The sequence below is a fragment of the Moschus berezovskii genome, chromosome 6, assembly GCF_049115385.1.
Source record: "Moschus berezovskii isolate FMDL1 chromosome 6, NW_MosBer_1.0, whole genome shotgun sequence".
In the NCBI taxonomy this organism is placed as follows: domain Eukaryota; kingdom Metazoa; phylum Chordata; class Mammalia; order Artiodactyla; family Moschidae; genus Moschus; species Moschus berezovskii.
Genome location: NC_142465.1, coordinates 31631262 through 31651160, shown reverse-complemented (window position 1 = coordinate 31651160; position 19899 = coordinate 31631262). Strand labels below are relative to the sequence as shown.

At 47.8% G+C, this 19899-nt stretch overlaps 1 protein-coding gene across 1 annotated transcript; it reads right to left on the bottom strand.

Moving 5' to 3' along the window:
* Nucleotides 1-8887: 8887 nt before the first annotated feature.
* Nucleotides 8888-15020, bottom strand: KRT5 (keratin 5). Its single transcript, XM_055395805.2, has 9 exons — nt 14343-15020; nt 13558-13772; nt 12740-12800; nt 12535-12630; nt 11760-11924; nt 11282-11407; nt 10832-11052; nt 10029-10063; nt 8888-9557 (listed from the first exon to the last, which is right to left on the bottom strand). Exons 1-9 carry the CDS (start codon nt 14898-14900, stop codon nt 9241-9243), a joined length of 1794 nt encoding a protein of 597 aa, XP_055251780.1. The 5' UTR covers nt 14901-15020; the 3' UTR covers nt 8888-9240.
* Between the last annotated feature and the right edge of the window lie 4879 nt (nt 15021-19899).

Genomic DNA, 19899 nt, shown 5'->3' with positions numbered 1-19899 from the left:
GTATGTTCAGGGATCCACAAGAAGCTTTAAGAACTGAACATAGAAGCAAACTGTAAGTGTCTCGTAAGGGGAGGAAAACGCAACCAGCATTTCCGGTTTGTACCACATTAGTAAGGACCAAAAGCCACAGATAAAAGTTTGCTGAGTGTTGCCAGAGGCCATGCAGAGGCATTAGATCAGAAGTATGATTTGCAAGCTTGCTGGCACTCACTGCAGCAGTCAGAGGAGAGTTCTACTCCAGAGCGGATGAGGCTCCCTGCCCAAGGGGCTGGAAGAAAACCGGTGGTCAGAGGAAGGGAGAATCCGAGTCTTTGGAAGAAGCCTGGCAGGCTGCCCTCTCCTTCCTGTAGAGTCAAGTTCCCCTGCACCACCCTCTGCTGGGTCCTTGTCTGGGCTGTGCACACCGGAACAGGCTTCTATCAACCAGCATAGGTGATCAGATCTGTTCCTCTTTTAGGACTCAGTGTGTGTCTTTTCCAGGGTGGGAGCAGACTCACCCTCAAATGAAGTATATAATTCAATTGCAGAAGGAACCTCACATTCACTTCAAGAACTGAACACAGGAGCAGCCTGTACTTGTCTATGAAGGGGGAGAAAATTCAACCAGCATTGCCAGTTTGTGCCATGTTAGTAAGGGGCCTATCAGAGGATGATTTAACTTCAACATATTATCCAGTGCAAAGTTTGGCCTGTGTACTAGGTAGCACCAGCAATGTAAAGCACACTGTTTCTTTCATTTTCTGACACAAGTATGTCTCCTACCGGTAGATGTATAAGTCATTTATATATATATATATATATGTTTTAATACATATATTCTCTAATATGCTATATATATTCTAATATACTATATTAGATTACTATATTAGAACATACATATGCTCTAATATATACTCTATATATGTATGTTCTAATATTATATATATATATATAAAGTTTTTCCCCAAAATCTCCGTCACCACCTGCCAGGGAATGATGTCCTGGGAACCAATTCCAGGGACCCTGACCCTGAGTGAGGTCCGCTGACAGGGCTCATGAGAGATGATGAGGGTTCCAGAGACAGTGGAGGGGGCCTTCTTAATCAGTAGAAATTGATCAGAGCCCAGACAAGAAATTCAGTGGAGGGGGGAGTCAGAGAGGAGAGACCCTGTGACAGATCCATCCCTGTCCCTCTTTTCCCAGCCCCACTACCCTTATAAGGTCAAGTTTGAGCTTGGTTCATTTGCCCCTGATTTTCTCTGCCTTTGTCTGGGTGTGGGAGGTGCCCTGTGTCCCCTAACCATTTTCAGACTGCCTCCTGGACTAAACTACCTCTTTCCTCCTCCCGAGTCTGGCCCTCTGCGCTCTTCCCCTGCTTTAGTGCCCAGGAGAGGGTTGTGCTCATAGGCAGTGGGGACCCACTGGATGGTTAGAGAATTGACTTCCCAGATGAAATCTCGGTGATCCCGAATCATGTCCCATAGTGGAGCCTAGGGGAGTTATATTTTCCCAGAGGAGCAGGGTGGGGAAGCCAGACCGTCATAATAAGATTGAAACAAAGAATGATCGTTCAGGCAACTATGTGAGAGAAACTAAAGCAAAGCAGCATGAGTAACTCCGACAACAACCAGCCTCCTCCCCAGCAGGCTGCCAAGTCCAGGCTCTACTCTGTGCCCAGGGAGCCTCCATCCAGGTTGGTGCTGTCTTTGATGGCCATGGAATGAGGAAGGCTTTTGTTCTAGGGCCCAGGGATTAACCTGTGTGTACTCTTTGCATTTTTTTCCCAGCATGGAGAAAGGCAACAGGGATCCCCTGAAGCCTGAGCCCATGGCAAGTCTGCATCAGGAGGATTTGCTTTGTCTTTCTGCCTCCCTGGGTGGAGCTGACAGATGAGAAAGAGGAACAGGCCATTGTCACATTCCATTGAAAGCACAAGACTAAGTGCCTAATCCTGCAAACTCCAGAGTAGGATTCCTAATCCTAATCCTACAAACCCCAATGCAGGATGATGTCCTTCCAAGGGAATCCCAGACATAATCCTGTCCCTGGGGAGTACCCATCAAAAGAGAAACACATGCAGCCACATGTGTGAAGGATGGGAACAGGAGCTCTGTTGCTGCTCAGGGTTCTTGGCCTCCTTAATCAGTAGAAACTGATCAGAGGTCAGACAAGAAATTCAGGCAAAGCTTTCCTGGGGCTGCTACTGCAGCAGGGGAGAGTGAAAACAGTAGGTTTTCTTGTTAGCCCAGGGGTCAGCTGATTCCTTAAATGGGGTGAGAGTAGGGGTGTGTCCAGGGGTCCGGCCGGAGGGGTGGCTTGGGTGGTCCAGAGGGGTGGCTTGGGTGGTTTGCCTCCCCCACCTCTGGTGATGTTGTGTGCAGAGAGCACTGGCATTCTGCTTTTGCTCTGGGTTTTCAGAAGAGGCAGTTGGGGTGTGATTTTGGTCTTTTTGTATCTAGTTGTTCATAATTTGCCTCAACTGCCCATTTGCACAGTTATTTTTAATCTCTTTTAGTTTCTTTGTATTTTGTTGCCATGGAAGCTGTTTGTCCAGGTGCAAACAAAGGGTCCCAGGTCCCAGCCTGTCTCAGCACCAAAGTTGGAGTGGAAAGTGCAGCCTTCTATGATTTACAGAGTGGTTCAGAAAATACTGAAGCTTTCAAAATTATATTAACAAGGCTGTTTATGAACATGTATGGTAGAATGTCTCCCTTCTCAATTTTCACACCCACAGACCACCCATATTTGGCAGAGAACACAGTGAAAAGGTCACACATATCTGCATATGATATCTGTGTGGCTTTATCCACGGCTGCAGATAGTTTCTGTCAACTCCTTCCAGCAGGATGGGGCTCAACCATAGGTTGATCTTGGGGTCCAGAGATTATGGAAAATCACCTCCACCATGCTCAGTGATATGCTCAGTTCAAAGTATTGACTTCTGGAACTGAGGTCCCAAATCCTGAGATGTCATTCCACGTGACTTCTAGTGGGATAAATCAAGAACCTTGTATTTTTCCGACCTCGTCCTCATAGCTTGGAGGAGATGAAGGGAAGCATTGTGGCTGCCATTTCAACAACCAAAAGTAATATGCACCGAAAGGTCTGGAATGAATTGGGGTGCAATATTAGCTTATAGAATTGGGGCGTGTCATGTGCCCTAAGGGACACAAATTGAATGTTTATACAGTTATAGAAAAAAAAAACAACCTGATTATTCCCTTCAACTGATTTTAGTACATGTTCTTATAAAACCTAGTTACTGAGTTATACATTTTTGAAAGTGTCCATTTCTTTTCAACTTGCCCTATATTATACCCTATACTGGTATTGGGTAGGTATTTGCACTTGAAAGTGTAAGTGAGGGATAAATACCTCATTGGGCTGGGATTGAAGGGCATATTTGGATGAAGAGCCAACCCCTGGTTTTCCTAATCAATGTGGGGAAACTAGTTGGAGGAGGAGCAACGGATATCCTGTGAGTGCGGCATTTTGATGCTCTGAGGCAATAGTGATGCTAGGGGTGAGAAGTGTTTTAGAGAAGCTGTAAGGGTGGGGAGAGAACAGGCGGAACTCCGGGGCTAGCGTGGAGCATGGGTAGGAAAAGCAGCAAAAAAAAGCATGGAGAGAGGACAAGGAGCCAGATGTGCCTTCATCATGTGTCCTCAGCTCTCAGTAAGAACAGGGGTTAAAGACAGTCAAGCCAGGGCTCCAAGGGGGACTGAGACAGTGTCCCAGAACTCACCAGTGTTCTCGCTTCTTTCTCTCCCCACTGCCTCCCTCGCATCCCTGTCTCCCTTCTTATTTCTGCCTCCTCTTTGAGCTTCTGGTTTTCACCTCCTCACTTCTGCAGCAGCCACCTCACTACACTGTGTTTTTAAAAGAAAAGCATAGTTGGGTGAAAATACGCCAACACTTTAATAAGACACGCCAAGTATCTGACTCAAATAACATGATCGGATGAGATGCCGCCTTATGCCTGATGTCTTACTACCTCTGTCTTCTGATTAAACTCCCTTTCTTTTAGTAAAGGGAAAATATTGATTAATTATGAATGTACTGGATAATTCCTCCTACCAATTCAGGATGATCTGGAGTAATTCTTTACCCTCCCCAAAAAAATTCATCTCAAAATCATCTGAATGCCCTAGAAAGCAAACGTGCCTCCATCTCTTCTGCAGTTTCTTGGCATTCACTGGCTACTTCCATTTGTTAATCCTTTATAATCTCACTTTAGGCCTGGGGTTGGAATTAGTGACAGATCATTGATACTCCGACACAAGTCTGCACAACTAACACTGCACAGGAGGCCTCGGGGGGGATCTGATACATTTAACTTCCTTCCGTTTTTCCTCTGCTCTTCCCTCAGCCACTCCCAGAAAATACCTTGGGTTTTTCTGATAGGCCCAGAAGAGCACTTAAGATGGCTAGAAAAGTTTGGACTCTATGGCAGAAACTGTTGATTTGGCTAATCTAAATTCCATTTCCAATTTACTTTTTTCTTTCCCCTTTAGAAGCTTGAAACATGAAATATTCTTTGTCTTAAATTTTTTTTTGTTTCTTGAAGTATAATTTATATACAGTGAAAAGCACAGAACTCAAGTGTAGTGTTCAGTTTTGACAAATTTGCACACTTCAGTATCCACACAATATCAAGATATATAACATCTCCATTTCTCCAGAAAATTCTTTTGTGTTCTTTCTCTTTAAGCCCACTGCCCCTAAACAATCACTGTGTTGATGTTTACACCTTGAATTAATTTATTTTAGAATTTTATATAAATGGAATCATACAGCCTATACATACATATTTATAAATATATATGTATATATTTGTGTGTATAGATTTTTCAGTCGGCAAAATGTTTCTGAGATTCATCCAGATGGCTGTGAATATTGGTGATTCATCTTTTTTTATTACTGAGTGAAGTACCATTGTATGAACAAACCACAGTTTCTTTACCCATTTTGACTGATGGCTTCCTAAAATATTTCCAGTTTGAAGTTGCCTTCCATAAAACAGTTGTAAGCATACTTGTGAGTCTTTGTGTTGACATACGTTTTCATTTTGCTTAAATAAATACCTAGGAATATAGTTGCATCAACAGTAAATATACAACCAGTCCAGCCAGGCACATGGTATGTGTACATAGCCAGAACCATAGTAAATCCCATTCCTCTCTCTCTCACACACACACACAAGTAAATGTCTATGTTTTCTAAAGTGACTGAATAATTCTTAAAATACGCTTCAATTTTTAGAGCTGTTTTGGGTTCACAGCAAAATGGAGCTTAAAGTACAGAGTTCCCATATAGTTCCCGCTCCTTCACATGCATATCCTTCCCCACTATCAACGTCCCACATCAGAGTGGTATATTTTTTTACAGTCGATGAATCTATACTGCTATAAACATCAGATACTGGCTTTTGTGTGAACAAAATTTCAGCTCACTTGGATAAATACTAATTTGTGCAATTCCAGGTTGCCCAGTAAGATAGTATGTTTTTTAAGAAATGCCCAAATTGACTCCAGTGTGGCTGGATCATTTTGTGTTCCTGCCGACAGTTAATGAGAGTTCTCAATCTACATCCTGGACAGCATTCGCTATTCTCAGCGTTTTGGATTTTTACCACTCTAGTGAGAGTGAAGTAGTATCTCATTATTTTAACTTGAATTTCCCTAACAAAATATGATGTGGGCATTTTTTTTTCATATGCTTATTTGCCATCTGTATATTTTCTTTGGTGAAGTATCTGCTAAGATCTTAAGCCTATTTTCTAATTGGGTTATTAGTTTTCTTATGGTTGAGTTTCAAGAGCTCTTTATGTTTCAGATAACACTCTTTTTAAAGGATATGTATTTTGCAGATATTTTCTCCTAGTTTGTGGCTTGATTTCTCATTCTCTTGACAGTATCTTTTGCAGAGCAGAAGGTTTTAATTTTTTTTCACCCTTTAAATTTTTTATTTTGTGTTGGGGGTATAGCCAGTTATCTGCTATTCATTTCTGATTTGTTTATATTTTTGATATGAAAATAGATTGTACAATTTCATTCTTTCTACTCTGATGAATGCTGACAGCTTCGAAGTCCCACCCATCCCCCTTCCCCTCTACCTACACCTGAGAAAACTGGTAAGGAAGACCAGGTGATCCCTCCTTTATAACTAGAGGAAATTTCAAAGTATGTGAGGGATTCCTTGGCCTGGCCCCATCCCTCATCACCGTAAAAAACCCACTCTGATCTCTTTTAAACAAGAGTGAACCCACTTGGGAGGCCTGCCCTGCTCTTTCCAGAAAGCCCTGTTATGTGAGCAATGTCATTTTCATACCACCTGTGTGTGTGTGTGAAGTCATCAGTCTCAACAGTGGAACAACATTTTGAGTGAGGGTGTTCACAATAATTGGTGTTGTAAGCAAGATGTCTAGATGACGACAGCTATCACTGGGATCTTTCTTTTCTTGTTTTGGCTTGCAGCATGGCAATATGCACTTTGAGCTACTGCATTCTGGCTAGTGGGCTCTTTGAGCTGTGTTGCCACCTTCTGTCAAGCTTGCAGTTGAGCTGTACTGCTTTGTGCTACGTTTACTGAATTCTATCAAGGCCTCTGTTACAGACTTAGCTGACCTGTATCAGAAGCTTCAGTCATTGCCATTTGGAGACAATTATGGGACTGGAGCCCTCCTTAAAGTGTCATGTGTCTCAGCCCAGACCTATCTGTATGTCTCATATTGAATTGTGTTTCTTGATTCCTTTATAAACAATGACTGACGCCAAGCGCAAGGGAATGACTCTTGTCCTGTGAAGACTTTCGAGTGTCTTAAGCAGGCGTTGGCCCGCATTCAATGAAGTACTCAGGGGAAAGACTGTGCAATATATGATCCTATCAGGTGATCACTCATTGGGTGGAAGAGCAATTACACTGTAGCATACTGAGACCACACTCTTAAAGGCAAATAGTGTACAAGAACCCTACAAAAAGCTTTGCTGCTGCTGCTGCCTATGCCTCTGTTGCCAAGAAAATCCTCTTCTTGTATTTGTATTTCCCATATACAAAATTATATTTTCCCAAGGAAAATACATTGGGCACCCTGGTGGCACAAGTAAGGGGTTAAACCAACTGTGGGAAAAGTCTCAAACCCTGACGATACTGATTTGAGGCCTTCTGAAGGAAGAAATTTATAGATATGAGCAGGGTAGCAAGAATTCCTCTAATAAGTAAATCTAGTAACCCTAGAAAAGAGAGGGGGCATGGCAAAGGAGGGAAGTGGGAGGAGAGGGAAGGAGAGAGGGAGGAAGGAAGGAAGGAAGGAAGAGGATCAGAGTGAGGAAACAAGGAAAGAAATAAACCTGAAAACGGGGAGGAAACACACACACACACACACACACACAATTTGATCCAGCTGGAAATCCGAAATTTACAAAAAGAATTTATACATCAAAAAGATCAAAAGGGTTGTGTACTGGCTCTGCACCTCTACCATATAGGTTCTAAATTGACTTTAATGTCTGTGGAAATACACCAGTTGGTCAGTCTTCATGGCCTTAATCCATACTGGAGCTCAAATTATACTGGTAATCTCACTAAATTTAAACAAGGTTCCGCTGTAATCTTGAAGAAGTTATTGAACACAAAGAGAGAACAAACAAGTACACCTCACCTTAATTATCAGAACTACTGACTTGCTTCAATTTCACATGATCTTACCACTCATTGCTCCCCACCTCCAATATATCTCACAGTAGTCATGGACACTCTGATCCAATGAGCAATACACTAAAACTAAATTAAGTCCTGACACTTAAAAATTGGCTTGTAACAATAGGACTCCATGGACTTTTGGGTATAGTTAATATGCTCCGGTGTAAATGAAAACGGGGCCTTCAAAAACAGAAACCCATTATAGGGAATATAGTTAGAGAAAGGGTAATTATGCCCACTGTTTCTCCATTTAACAACTCAGTTTGGCCTATTTTTAAACTTGGAAAGAATAATGATACCTCACAGTGGGTTACCAAAATCCTAATGTCATTGTCATACCCGTTAAGGTCCTTACCCAATATTTCTGAAACTGTTGGCGTTATTCAAACAGCAAGTGGTAAATATTTCACTCTTGAGGATTTGGCTGACAAATGTTTTGTTCAGTGCCCATTGCAACAGCCTCTTTGTCACAGTGCTTTCATCTCTGAAGGGGCACAGTCCATCTCCCCCCACATGCTGGTGGGGTACCTCAGCAACCCTGCCATCACACACAGTCTTTGCAGGCAAGATCTAAAATGCATACCAGAAGCACAGGCATGACATTGCACTGATGAATTCCTGTTCGAAGAGATTCATTAAACACCCTTTTTCAGGATCAGCAAAGACAAGCTCATGAAAAGAGGATGGGCCATGATCCCACACATAGTTCAAATTCTGGCCACTGCCATTAAATTCCTGAAATTATTTGCTAATCTGAGGGCCACTGCATCCCTGACACTATTAAGGAACTATACACTACTGACCCTGTAAGCACCCACATTATTAGAACAGGACCAACATCTATAAAAGGTATCTATATACCTTTTGGAGGCTTCAAGGCAACAAATTCCTTATTTACAAATTTGACTTTGCAAAATCAGCCCACCTTTAATGGGCCCCCCTCCAACAAACAGCTCTACAATCTATACAAGCTACGAGTCAAGGAAGCTTCCCCTTCACGCCCTCCAGAGACTCCTTCATCCTAGAGGCTTTAGCATCCACTTCTCGTGCCTCCTGGAGTCTCTGGACCACCCACAATGGTCACTTTCTTTTCAAGGCCATTCTATTCCCCTGTGAATCAAAGCAACCAATCCCATCTGGACAGATGGACCCTCAGTGGATCTCTAGGTTGGGTGCAGATCTTGAAAAAACACTTCTTCCCAACAGCTTATATTATGAAAGCATTTTATTGAACACATTCTGGAGATAGTCAGACCAGATGGGGTTGGGATGGGGACTCTGTTTTGATGGTTTAGATACTGGAAAACATTGGATTCTTCTGTCACCGAGGACCAGGCTATAGAGACTACAAAGGCTGTTTGGGAGCAGAGCACAGAATTGGGACACAGCAGGCTAGAGACTGGGGGTTGGGCCTTCCAGGAACCAAAGAATATGGGTCTGCGATAGGCTTCATTGACTAGACTCCAGAAAAGGAGAAAACTTGGCTTGAGACACCACCTAGAAGAGGTGGATGCCACGGCCGGCTGCTGGGCTTGGGAGGCAGTGACTTGCTGCAGGCTCTTAGCTCTTGAAGCTCTTCCGAGAGGAGGAGGTGGTGGAGACAAACTTGACGCTGGAGCTACTGCCCCCACCACTGCCAAAGCCCAAGCTTCGGCCACTGCTTGCACTGAAGCCAGAGCCCCCGACACCAAGCCCACTGCCTAGGCCAACACCCCCACTGCTGCTGGAGTAGAAGCTGCTGCTGCCGCCTCCGCCAAGACCACTGCTCAGACCTCCGCCCAGGCCGCCGCCGAGGCCACCGCCGAGGCCACCGCCCAGGCCGCCGCCAAAGCCACTGCCACCACCGTAGCCCGAGGAAACGGTGTTTGTGACAACAGCTGCAGAGAAAGGAGGGAAAAACTTGGTGAGACCAGTCTGGCAGATTGGTCCTACGCATCTAATTTATTTGATCCTGCTGTGGTTTGCACTGTACGTGGCCCCTTTTAGACAGCTGCAGATGAAGCCCAGAAGAACTAAGTCATTTAGTGAAGCTCCCTAATAGAAAGCTGGTGAACACAGTAGGCAAGGGACGGTGCTAAGATCCCCAAGGGAATGGGGGTCAGGGTAAGGCTGGGGGACAGAGTCCAAGATGGGTAAGATACAGGGCCCACCCTTGAGGAGATAAGACATGAGCCCTGCTGCTTCCTGTCTCAATCTGTGTTTTTGCTCTGCACCACCTGCTTCTCACTAAGTATATTAAACAACCATTTGGGAGGCGGGCGTGTCTGGTAGCTAGAAACAGTGGGACTCTTGAGTCGCACCAAATACCCTGTATTGTCATCATTGTTAATGTCTGTTCAGTTACTTACAGATGTTGACTGGTCCCACTCCTTCTCCACTCAGTCTGAAAGGGAAAAATTGAAATAAGAGTTAAAATCCCCCCAAAAGACAGCAGTAATCTATGTGGATAACTCCCATAGTCATGTTTAGAGCTTGTTCTCTGAGCTAGGAGACTGCGTGCCTGAAAAACTTCTTAAATTAGAGAAAGAGATGGCTCCCTGGAGAGACTTCCCAAAGGAATAGGTCTCAGCCTAGGAATAGTTATCAAAGGAAGATTATAATTCACACTCTCTTCTACCCATTACATGGAAATTGTGAGGAAGAGGCTGTGGGAACTATGCATATGTATGAAGCAGTTGTTGCCTTATAGGCGCTATATCCTGTGAAAAGACTTGGCTTGGACAGAAATACTTCAGGGAGGAAGTAGGCAATGGGCAGTGTCAGAAGACTGAAGAAAATGCAGTAGTTTGAGAATCCAAAGGCAGATGAGTTTAACTCAACTGGAGTAATCATGAAAGGCTTCCTGAAGGAAGAAGCACTTGAAGAATGAGAAAGACATGTGTGGGGTTGCTTAGTTGTTTGAAAGAGAGGCAGCATCAAAGAATACTGGTGGTGGGTCAGAAAAGTGAGTTGAGGTCACACTTTGTAGGTCAGCTGTATGTCCACGTGTCAGATTGGGCTGGATCGGATCATTGGATTCATGATGGATAATCATCAGGTACAAGGTAGTGGCCACCTGTGTGTGTGTTTGGACACCCGGTAGTGGAGTAGAAGCTCTGCTTTATCAAACGTGAGGCCACTGTGGATTCATGATGTCAGCCGTGTCACCCACCTGCATTCCTCGCCCTCCAGCAGCTTCCTGTAGGTGGCGATCTCCACGTCCAGGGCCAGCTTGGTGTTCATCAGCTCCTGGTACTCCCTCAGCAGACGTGCCATGTCCTGCTTGGCCTTCTGTAGGGCGTCCTCCAGCTCCGCCAGCTTGCTCCTGGCATCCTTGAGGGCCAGCTCCCCACGCTGCTCAGCGTCAGCGATGGCATTCTGCAGGTTGGCACACTAGAGGGGAAGGAAGGAAGGGTGGGGACACTTCAGAGGCTTGCCTGGGCCTGAGGTGTCTCTTTCTGAGATTGCAGAGAGAAGCCAGCACATTTGCCCTGGTCATTGTGGATGGTGGAACACTGAAGAACTGCTACCTGCTCCAGCTCTGTGTGTATATGTTTAGAAAGCAAAACAAAGTCGATTCCCCTTTAAGAACTCAAGCTCCTCCCCTGCCTTCTTTCTCTACCTGTTTTTTAACATTGTCGATCTCGGATCTCAGCCTCTGGATCATCCTGTTCATCTCAGAGATCTCGTGCTTGGTGTTACGGAGATCATCACCATGGCGACCTGCAGTCTGCTGCAGCTCCTCATACTGATGCCAACGGAAAAGAAGAAAGAGTCCATTACACGAGGGTGGAAACACTTCCCCAAGTTCACAGGTAGGAGCTACCACAAGGTGGTAAGTGGCATAGTTTTGGGAGCCTGGAGCTGGTCTTAGACTGTTTCCTCTTTAGCCCCCTTGCTTTTCCATAGACACTGGTGTGAAACTCAATGAGATTCTCTTTAAGATTCTTGAATTTATGTGGCAGATGTATGCATGTCTCATAACTCCTCCCAATAGGCCTCAGCAGGTCTCAGGAGCCCCATCCTTAGCCTTTGGCCAAGGCCTGCAATCCTTGACGTGTGTCCTTCCCTCATTCAGGACACTTCACCATAGTACCCACCTTGGTCTGGTACCAGGACTCAGCTTCTGTGCGGCTGCGGTTGGCAATATCCTCGTACTGGGCCTTGACCTCAGCGATGATGCTGTCCAAGTCCAGGCTGCGGTTGTTGTCCATGGACAGGACCACGGATGTGTCTGAGACATGTGTCTGCATCTGGGACAGCTCCTGCAGGGAGATTTGAAGTCAAACATGTGAGTCCATTTTATTTAATATCATTCCATTCAAATCTTCTATTCATTGTTCTATGTCAACTTGAGAAAAAAAACAATAACCTCCTACCTATTAATGAAAAACTTAGGTCAGTTAATAAATAATTCAAATCACTACTAAATCTATATTTTAAATTTAATAACTCTGAACATCAAGAAACCCCCTACCATGTAACCTCTCAGACTTGACTCTTCTTAGGTCAAAATTGATCTGAAAAGAACCTGATGGTGTGGTTTGCCATGCTGGGAGTTAGCAGAGACAGGACGGTATTCCAGAAAGGGGAGATGGCCAGGAAAAGTATACCTGGGCTTCTAATAACTCACTCTAAATCTCATTCTGCAGGCTGATTATTGTAGAGGTCTTTTGCTTTAAATTTGACTTAAAAAAGAGAGAGAGAATTAGCTTTATTAAGTAATAAAGTGTGAATAGTACTGAAAGAGTGGAAAAGACAAATATGTGCCCATGCCATAGGAACCACTGAAAGTCACTTAATCCCAGAGACCCTAATTCCTGGTGATGCCCCAGTGACCATCTCTCTGGCTCCTGAACAGGGGACATTTCTTACCGCATCAAAGAACATCTTCATGAAGTTGATCTCGTCCATCAGTGCATCGACCTTGGCCTCTAGTTCCACTTTGTTCATGTAGGCAGCGTCCACATCCTAGAGAAACATGGATGGTTGGCACTGCACCCCATTTCCACCCTGACTTAAATGAACAACGCCTTAAATGAGCAGAACCACAGGTGACAGTTGCTCTGCTGCCACATACCTTCTTCAGCATCACAAACTCATTCTCGGCAGTGGTACGCTTGTTGATTTCATCTTCATACCTGGTGGTGAGAAGGAAAGGGAAGTGCTTATCAGAGGATGAGGCCTAGTCAACTGTGAGCCTACCTTCCCCCTGGAAGAGGCCTCTCGCATCACATGGACAGAAGGGGAGGGACACTGGGAGTAAGAACCTTTGGGCAAGCTGCCTACCCATTAGGATACTGCTTTCTCTGTAACTGCCTGCTGCTGCTGCTGCTGCAGATAGCTATTCTATTAATGCTGTAATTCGGTCACTTCGGGAACATTCCTGTAGAAAAACTATACAGCTTCATTCAAATTCCACATCTAGTCCATTTCTCAAGTGCTTTATTTTTCAGCTTTCGTGGCCTTTGAAAAACAAAATCTAGCAGCCCAGCTGCTGCTTCATAAGGACTAAAGAAATTGTTTAGTACTTAGACCAGTCTAGATTACATCATCAGTTCCTGCTTTGAGGGGAATCCATCAAAAAGTCCATGTTGTGTACTTTGAGTGTACTGGGGAGGAAGGTGCCCCAAAGCAAGGATTACATGACTGCTTTTTTCACAAGGTCATGCTAAGGGGACTGAGCTTGTTACTCTGGCTGGAGGCTAAGTATATCTTGCAGAGGAACTGAGCTTGCAGCTAGAACTTTCTAAACATGGACCTGATTTTTTCCCCAGCACTTTAGATGTCCATGAAATGTATCTGTTTTCAGTCCTGGGGAAAGGCATCAGCAGTGGTCTGGTTATAAAGTATATCTGGTGCAAAGACTCGCCCTGTCTCCATTCTACCCCAGCTCACTTGTTCTTGAAGTCCTCCACCAAGTCCTGCATGTTCCTGAGCTCTGAGTCCAGGCGGCCTCTCTCCCCAACGATGCCATCCAGCTGTCTCCTGAGGTTGTTGATGTACTGCTCGAACAAAGGCTCCAGGTTCTGCCTCACAGTCCTTGTGCCCTGCTCCTGCAGCAGGGTCCACTTGGTGTCCAGGACCTTGTTCTGCTGCTCCAGGAACCGCACCTGGAGGGGGCAGAGTTTGAAGATGGAGACATCTGAATTTCATGTTTCAATGATCAACTTTCCAGTTTTCCTCCCTTCTCATGCTGTGCCCCTAAATCTTCCCACAGGCAGTGCTTGGACCTGGACCAAAGAGGACAGGTCCAGAGTGAAGCATCTAAACTCACTCTTCTAGGGGAGATGGGACACTTATTCAGGGCACAGATAGCACTGGCTGTGGCTGGGCAGAGAGTGGCCCAGGGCAGGGGTGGCTGTAAAGGCACTCAGCTACTGTCCAGTGAATGGGTCCACCTTTCTACGCCATCAGCCCCATTACATGGAGCAAAGAATGCATCTCTCTTCCCAACAGTCAGCCAAGAGCCTTCAGGAGGTCAAGTCTGAGGGGGATGAATTAAGACCCTCTCTTCCAAGCTGGTAGTCTGATTGAGAAAGTGGGCCATAAATCCAGGACACAGAAACAAAGAGAAAAACACAGGAAGGTATTTGTACAAGGTCAGAAGTCTCCCCTCTCCCCACTTTCTTTAGCGCACGTCCCACACTCATGGTGGTTTTCCACCAAGAATCAGCTCTCACCTTGTCGATGAAGGAGGCAAACTTGTTGTTGAGGGTCTTGATCTGCTCCCGCTCCTCAGTCCTCACCCGCTGGATGGTGGGGTCGATTTGCAGGTTGAGGGGAGTCAGGAGACTCTGGTTGACGGTGACCTCTTGGATGCCTCCAGGGGGGCAGACTGGAAAGCCAGGGCCACCGAAGCCACCTCCGAAGCCAGCTCCACCACCGAGCCCAAAGCCACCACCGCCAGCTCCACCGCCAAAACCAAATCCACTCCCGGCTCCACCTCCAAAGCCATAGCCGCCTCCTGCACCAGCACCAAATCGGTTCCTGAAGCCACCGCCGCTGGCGCTGATGGAAATCCTCTTGGAGCCCCCCAGGTTGTAGAGGCTCCGGCTGCCAAAGCCGCCGGCACCGTAAGCACCCCCGAGGCTGACCCTGCCAAAGCCGCCACCGCCGCCACCCCCGGACCGGGACACGGAGGTGAAACTGGTGCGGGAGACGGACGGGGTGATGGCAGAGGCAGTGCTGAAGCTGCGGCTGCCCCCGCTCCGGAAGGACACGGTTGACTGGCGAGACATGATGGCTGGCTCCTAGTGGAGTAAGAGTAGCGGGAACTAGCGGTCGGGAGGTGCTGGAGAGAAAGAGCAGAGCGGGACAGGACGCGGAAGGCGGCTCTGTTGCCTGGGAGCCGCAAGCCCCGCTTTTATCCTCTAGACCTGGGCTGGGCGGGAGATTTGTCGAGCTGTGAATGATTAAGTGGGCTGGGCATGCCTGGGGGGCAGCTGTGAGCTCACCGGCACACCTGCGCAGCGGTGTGGGGTGCAAACGCTGTCTTCCTGGCAGGCTCTGCTCAGCTAGGGATAAACTTGCCTCGCAGCCCTGGTGTCTTGGCAGCAAATAGGACAGGCTGCTAGCAAATCTTTCTTTACGGCTGGGGCCTAGGGCTGTGAGTAGCCCAAAGAAGGGTGCTGGGGAGCAAGGGGGCATTTGGCCAAGGTCCTGAAGGATCCTTCCAGAACCAGGGATGTCATCAAACATCGCAGCACATTGCACAGTGTCCATGAACGGGGGGACAGAGCAAGTCCCCCACTGGCAGGGGTCTGCTTTGGTTACTCCTCTAGGGAGAGCTTGCTTCAGGGACTTCAGCCCTTAGAAAGCCAGCTGTGGCCTGATCTCTCAACTCTGTGCCAGAGGGGAAAATAGACTTCCATCATTTGCTGCAAAACTCTGCTTCTTAGAGGAGGCGCAGTTACACCAGAGCCTGCTGGGCAGATTCTCCTGCAAGGTTTGGGCCAAAAAGTCTCCCCAAGAACCAAGTTACAGAAACGGAGACTGTGGGACACCCTCAGCCCCCGGTCTATCCCACTTTGCTCTCTGCAGGGACAGACCCATCCCACCACAATGCCTCCTAATTCAGCCTTTTCTGCAGCATTGAACTTTTTCCTTGCCCTTTGGCCCAGGCAGGCCCCAGAGGGGGCTTAGCAAACCCAGGGCCCCCTTGCCATCAATCCCTCCCCCAGAATCCTGTGACTCCGCCTGGCAGTCACGTCTCTCTTCAGGGGGAGCTGCTCTGCCCGCTCCCCAGCCCCCCAGGTGTGTTCCAGCAAGCCTTTGGTGATTCCACTAGGGAAGAAATGAGTCATCGTATCTGTTGATACAGGCTGAAGGCCGCCACAAACACATACCTGCAGGAGTTCCTAATCTCGTCAGGAACATGTCGAGAGTCGGCCAGCCTGTTATAACGGCAAACCACCCTGTTCCAAGCAGCGGGAATTGCTGGGATTTCTCTCAGCTCCAGCCTGAACCCTCCTTCAGGGCCGGGGGGATGGAAAAGGAGTTCTAAATCTATGGATCATCCTGCCAGAGAGACTAGAAGGGGCAGGTTTGAGTAACCAGGCAGCTGGCTTGACTATCTGCCAGTTGTTTTAGGAAGCACCCTCAGCCCAGCTCCCAGTTAGTCCTCTCGGCAAAGCTTGTCCGGGTGGGCTATGGTATTAGATGGAGGTAAAGGGGCCTGGTTGGGTTTTACAAATTTCTGTCTTAAATTATACCCCCTCTTTTTGGCTGCAGACCTGAGTGGGGCCTTGTATCTGCCTCATCAGAACAGAAATAGGAATCTCAGGCAGTGCTTGGGTCATTAAGAGTTGTTGGGGTAGGGGAGATCCCTAGGCTAGGGCTGGAGGCAGGGGTAGGGTGGGGATGGGTTTGAAGCCATGGGACTGAGCGGCTGTGTTCTCAAGAGTAAAGGAATAAGGTCCCAGCCATGGCTTAGGAACCTCTAGTCAGGGCCTGCAGTCGGCCACAAGGCAGCCACGGCTGCGGGAAAATGACTCGGAGCTGCTGGGGATCAGCCAAGAGGTGATTGTTCACCTGAGGCTGTGACGAGAAAGCAGCAGTGGCCAGGTGAACCCAGACAGACAGACAGACAGACAGATCAATGGCCAGACCTGGCCTTGTAAGTCTTGGGCAATGAATGAGGTTTTGTTGCCTCCCTCCCTAGAGAATTCCTGAGGCACTCAAAGGTGACTTTTATAGAGCTTGCCAATTTCACACTTGCCTCTCACGGAACAGACATGAGCATCTTGGGGGTCCCTGAGACATAGGGGTGGACCCTCATTCCCGACAGAACAGAAGCAGCTATCTGGGAACTCCTAGCATGAGTCCTCTCTCTCCCCTGGAAGTCACCATCAGGGCATGGTCCCTCCTACCTGCCTGCCCCAACACCTGACCTGAGTCTAGTCTCTACTGCTCTTGGGGAAGCCCCACCCTCCCAAGACACTGGGACATTATTTTCTCTCCATTCCTCCTTGTCCAGGAAGGAGAAGGACTCAGGGAAACAGGAATGCATTCTGGCCAGTCTGAGTAGGGCTGGAGTGTGCCAAGCTCGATTCAGATGCCAGGGACCAAAGGGGTGTGGGTGGCAAATCAATGTGGTCAGGCGTGTTTGGGTGCCTCTCTGTGGGAATTCTCCCCCAAGCAGACAGGGCCACCCCCGCGCCACCCTTTCCCCTCCACCCCCACAATGCCAGAGTGGAGATGCTCCCCCGGGGAACCAGGGACCAGCATCACTGCAGTGCAGGAGAGTCCCACCCCAGCCTGGAATTTCAGCCTGGCAGGAAGAGAGAGATTACACAGAGCTCCCTGAGCCTCTCTGCAGGCACCTACAGAGAGAGGTATCAAGGCTTGGCAGGACATGGTAATTAGCTTCTCCAGGCATCATTTTCCAGCAAGAGATGAGTGCGAGACTGAGGGAACTGCAGCGGCTGGTCCTGCTGGTCTCTGTTCCCGCGGGGTACAGGGGCGACTGCCCTGTCCATCCTCACAGGTATGAGCACGCAGAACATGGGCAGCATTTCATCCACAGGGACGCATCTGACACACCAGGCCGGGAGGAGGATTGGTCCAGGTGACAGCGGAACAAGGACTAGGCGAATCCCATGATCCCAACCCAGGGCTCCCTCCATGGGGCCCCCACCACTCTTTGGGTGCCTTTCATAGAAGACCATGCGATGGATAAATTTAATGGGAAATGGTTTTGCATATGACCTGCGGGTCTTCCCAGACAATAGATTCCCCCAGGTTTAGGGAGCACGTCTGGCCGCCTTGGCATCGTCACTCATTCAGCCCAGCTGGGCACACCAGTACTGCTCAGCAAACAGTTCTGAATTGAATTGACAGACATAAGGTCGTCTCGCTTCCCTAGGTCATTGTGGAAGGCCTTCCCCTGCCCCATCCTGAGTCCCAGGGTCCTGTCCACCCACTTCTGTCCCTGGCTTCCTATCCAGAGAGTAGATCTCTTATCCCCTGTAGCCGGGGCATCCTCTGAGGACAGAGTTCATGACTCTTCATTCCCTGAACTTCCCTTCATTCCCTGCCTCCCGTCCTCAACCCCAGCCCCCACGTCCCCCTCCAGGAGAGAAAGAAAGAGGCAGTGGCCCCATTTTTGAGGCCCTTCTGTCCCATGCATGTTCCGCACAAAGAGCGGGGAACAATGGCTGAGGCATGAGTCATCTATTCATTGGGTGACGGTTGGCAGCCTCATCCGAGGTGCATGGAGCCGGATCCAGCAAGATGGGGAAGGGCGGTCCGAGCCCAGAGCCAGCCCTCGCAACTCCTCACAAAGCCCTAGCCTCGGGGAGGAACTGAGGGAAGAATTGTCCTGCCTCCACCCAAAGTCGGCGGGAACTCTGGGTCCCAGCTTTGATCTCAGATTCAGAATTTTCAGAACTGCAGGGGCAGAAAGGAGACAGCCCTCTGAGGACAGTGGGATGAGGAGGATCCTCCATCCCTCCCCACATGACCACCTCTGGTGGCGACTGCCTCATGATGCTGCGAGTACCACCCTGCCTCTCTAGGACTCTCCAGAGCCTACATCTGAGAAGAGGCCCCGGTAGAAATGCAAAAATCTACTAGAAAAGGAACTGATCTTGGCTTTGAAGCAGCTGGGGAGGGTACTCTGTTGCCATTATTTGGGTCATGGTGACAAGGGGGGCCTTTGGACGTGACACAAATTGTGGGTCTCAGCAAAGGTACAAAAGCCCATGGCCCCACCCTGTGCTGTGCCTTGATCTTAGTCCAACCTTTGAATTGCTGGAGCCCCGGACAGGAAGCCCAACATCTCACCCTGGCTTCCCTCACTGGTGTTGGGAGAAGCAGCAGGAAAAGGGTCTTCGCTCACTGGAGGAGGAATTGTCATTTGAAGCTGGCCAGCGTTGGCAGGAAGGGTGGGGCCCACATGCAGGGGGTTGTGGGGAGCGCCTCAGCCCCCACCTCTCAGACTGATTGAGAGATTGGCTCTTGTGGGGTGAGAACCACACAACAGAGCTCTCAGCCTCCCTCCGACAGGTCCCTGCAGGTCTGTGGAATGTTCTTCCCTCATTGGAAAGGTGTTTTGCCAATGGCATACCAAAGTCTTTGAAAATCCCCCTTGGTTGATTGAAACTAAGGGCTGGAAATCAACAAATACTTTAATTAGTCAGAGGGACTTAAAAAGGGATAAGCAGGAAAAACCTCTGGGTTTTGCTTTCTCATGGAGGGAGGTTTTATTTTTCTTTTAATAAACACTCATAAAAATTACTGTACACCAGACACTGTCCTACAAACTTTGCATCAGTGAATCTAAAATTGCAAAGAAGGGCTTTTACCATTTTCTTGGCCTTTGCTTTGTTCCTTAAATGTGGGTGTGGGTGTACTCAGTCCTCTGGGTGTCTACAGACTTTCTCTACCACGGAGAGACGGGGACATGATTCATTCACACCAGGCTTCTATCCTTATGGGGTCAGAGGCATGCCGGGAAACTTTTTCACACCCTTAACCTACCCCATGGCTTATTTTCCCCCTGATTCTTTCTATCCCCAGCATACTAGCAACTTGACACCCAGGAATGGAAAGATGGAGGTGATGAGAGCTGCTTGGTGGACAGCTTCCTCATCCTAAGGACAGAGGCCCAGGTGCAGGGACAGAGTCTTGTTTCCATCTCCAAGGGGTTGAGCTCCCATCACTGGAGCATGAGTACAGATGGTGATGATATGATGGGGAAGAAAAAAAGAGAGACAACAGTGCAGAGGCTAGAGATGT

What these genes read in the sequence shown, in the direction of transcription:
- KRT5 (XM_055395805.2), bottom strand. Translation starts at nt 14,900, where the DNA reads ATGTCTCGCCAGTCAACCGTGTCCTTCCGGAGCGGGGGCAGCCGCAGC. An exon ending in TCGACAATGTTAAAAAACAG is followed by an intron (nt 11,053 to 11,281) that starts GTAGAGAAAGAA and finishes CTTCCCCTCTAG; the next exon opens with TGTGCCAACCTGCAGAATGC. An exon ending in AGTGGGACCAGTCAACATCT is followed by an intron (nt 9,558 to 10,028) that starts GTAAGTAACTGA and finishes CTTTCTCTGCAG; the next exon opens with CTGTTGTCACAAACACCGTT.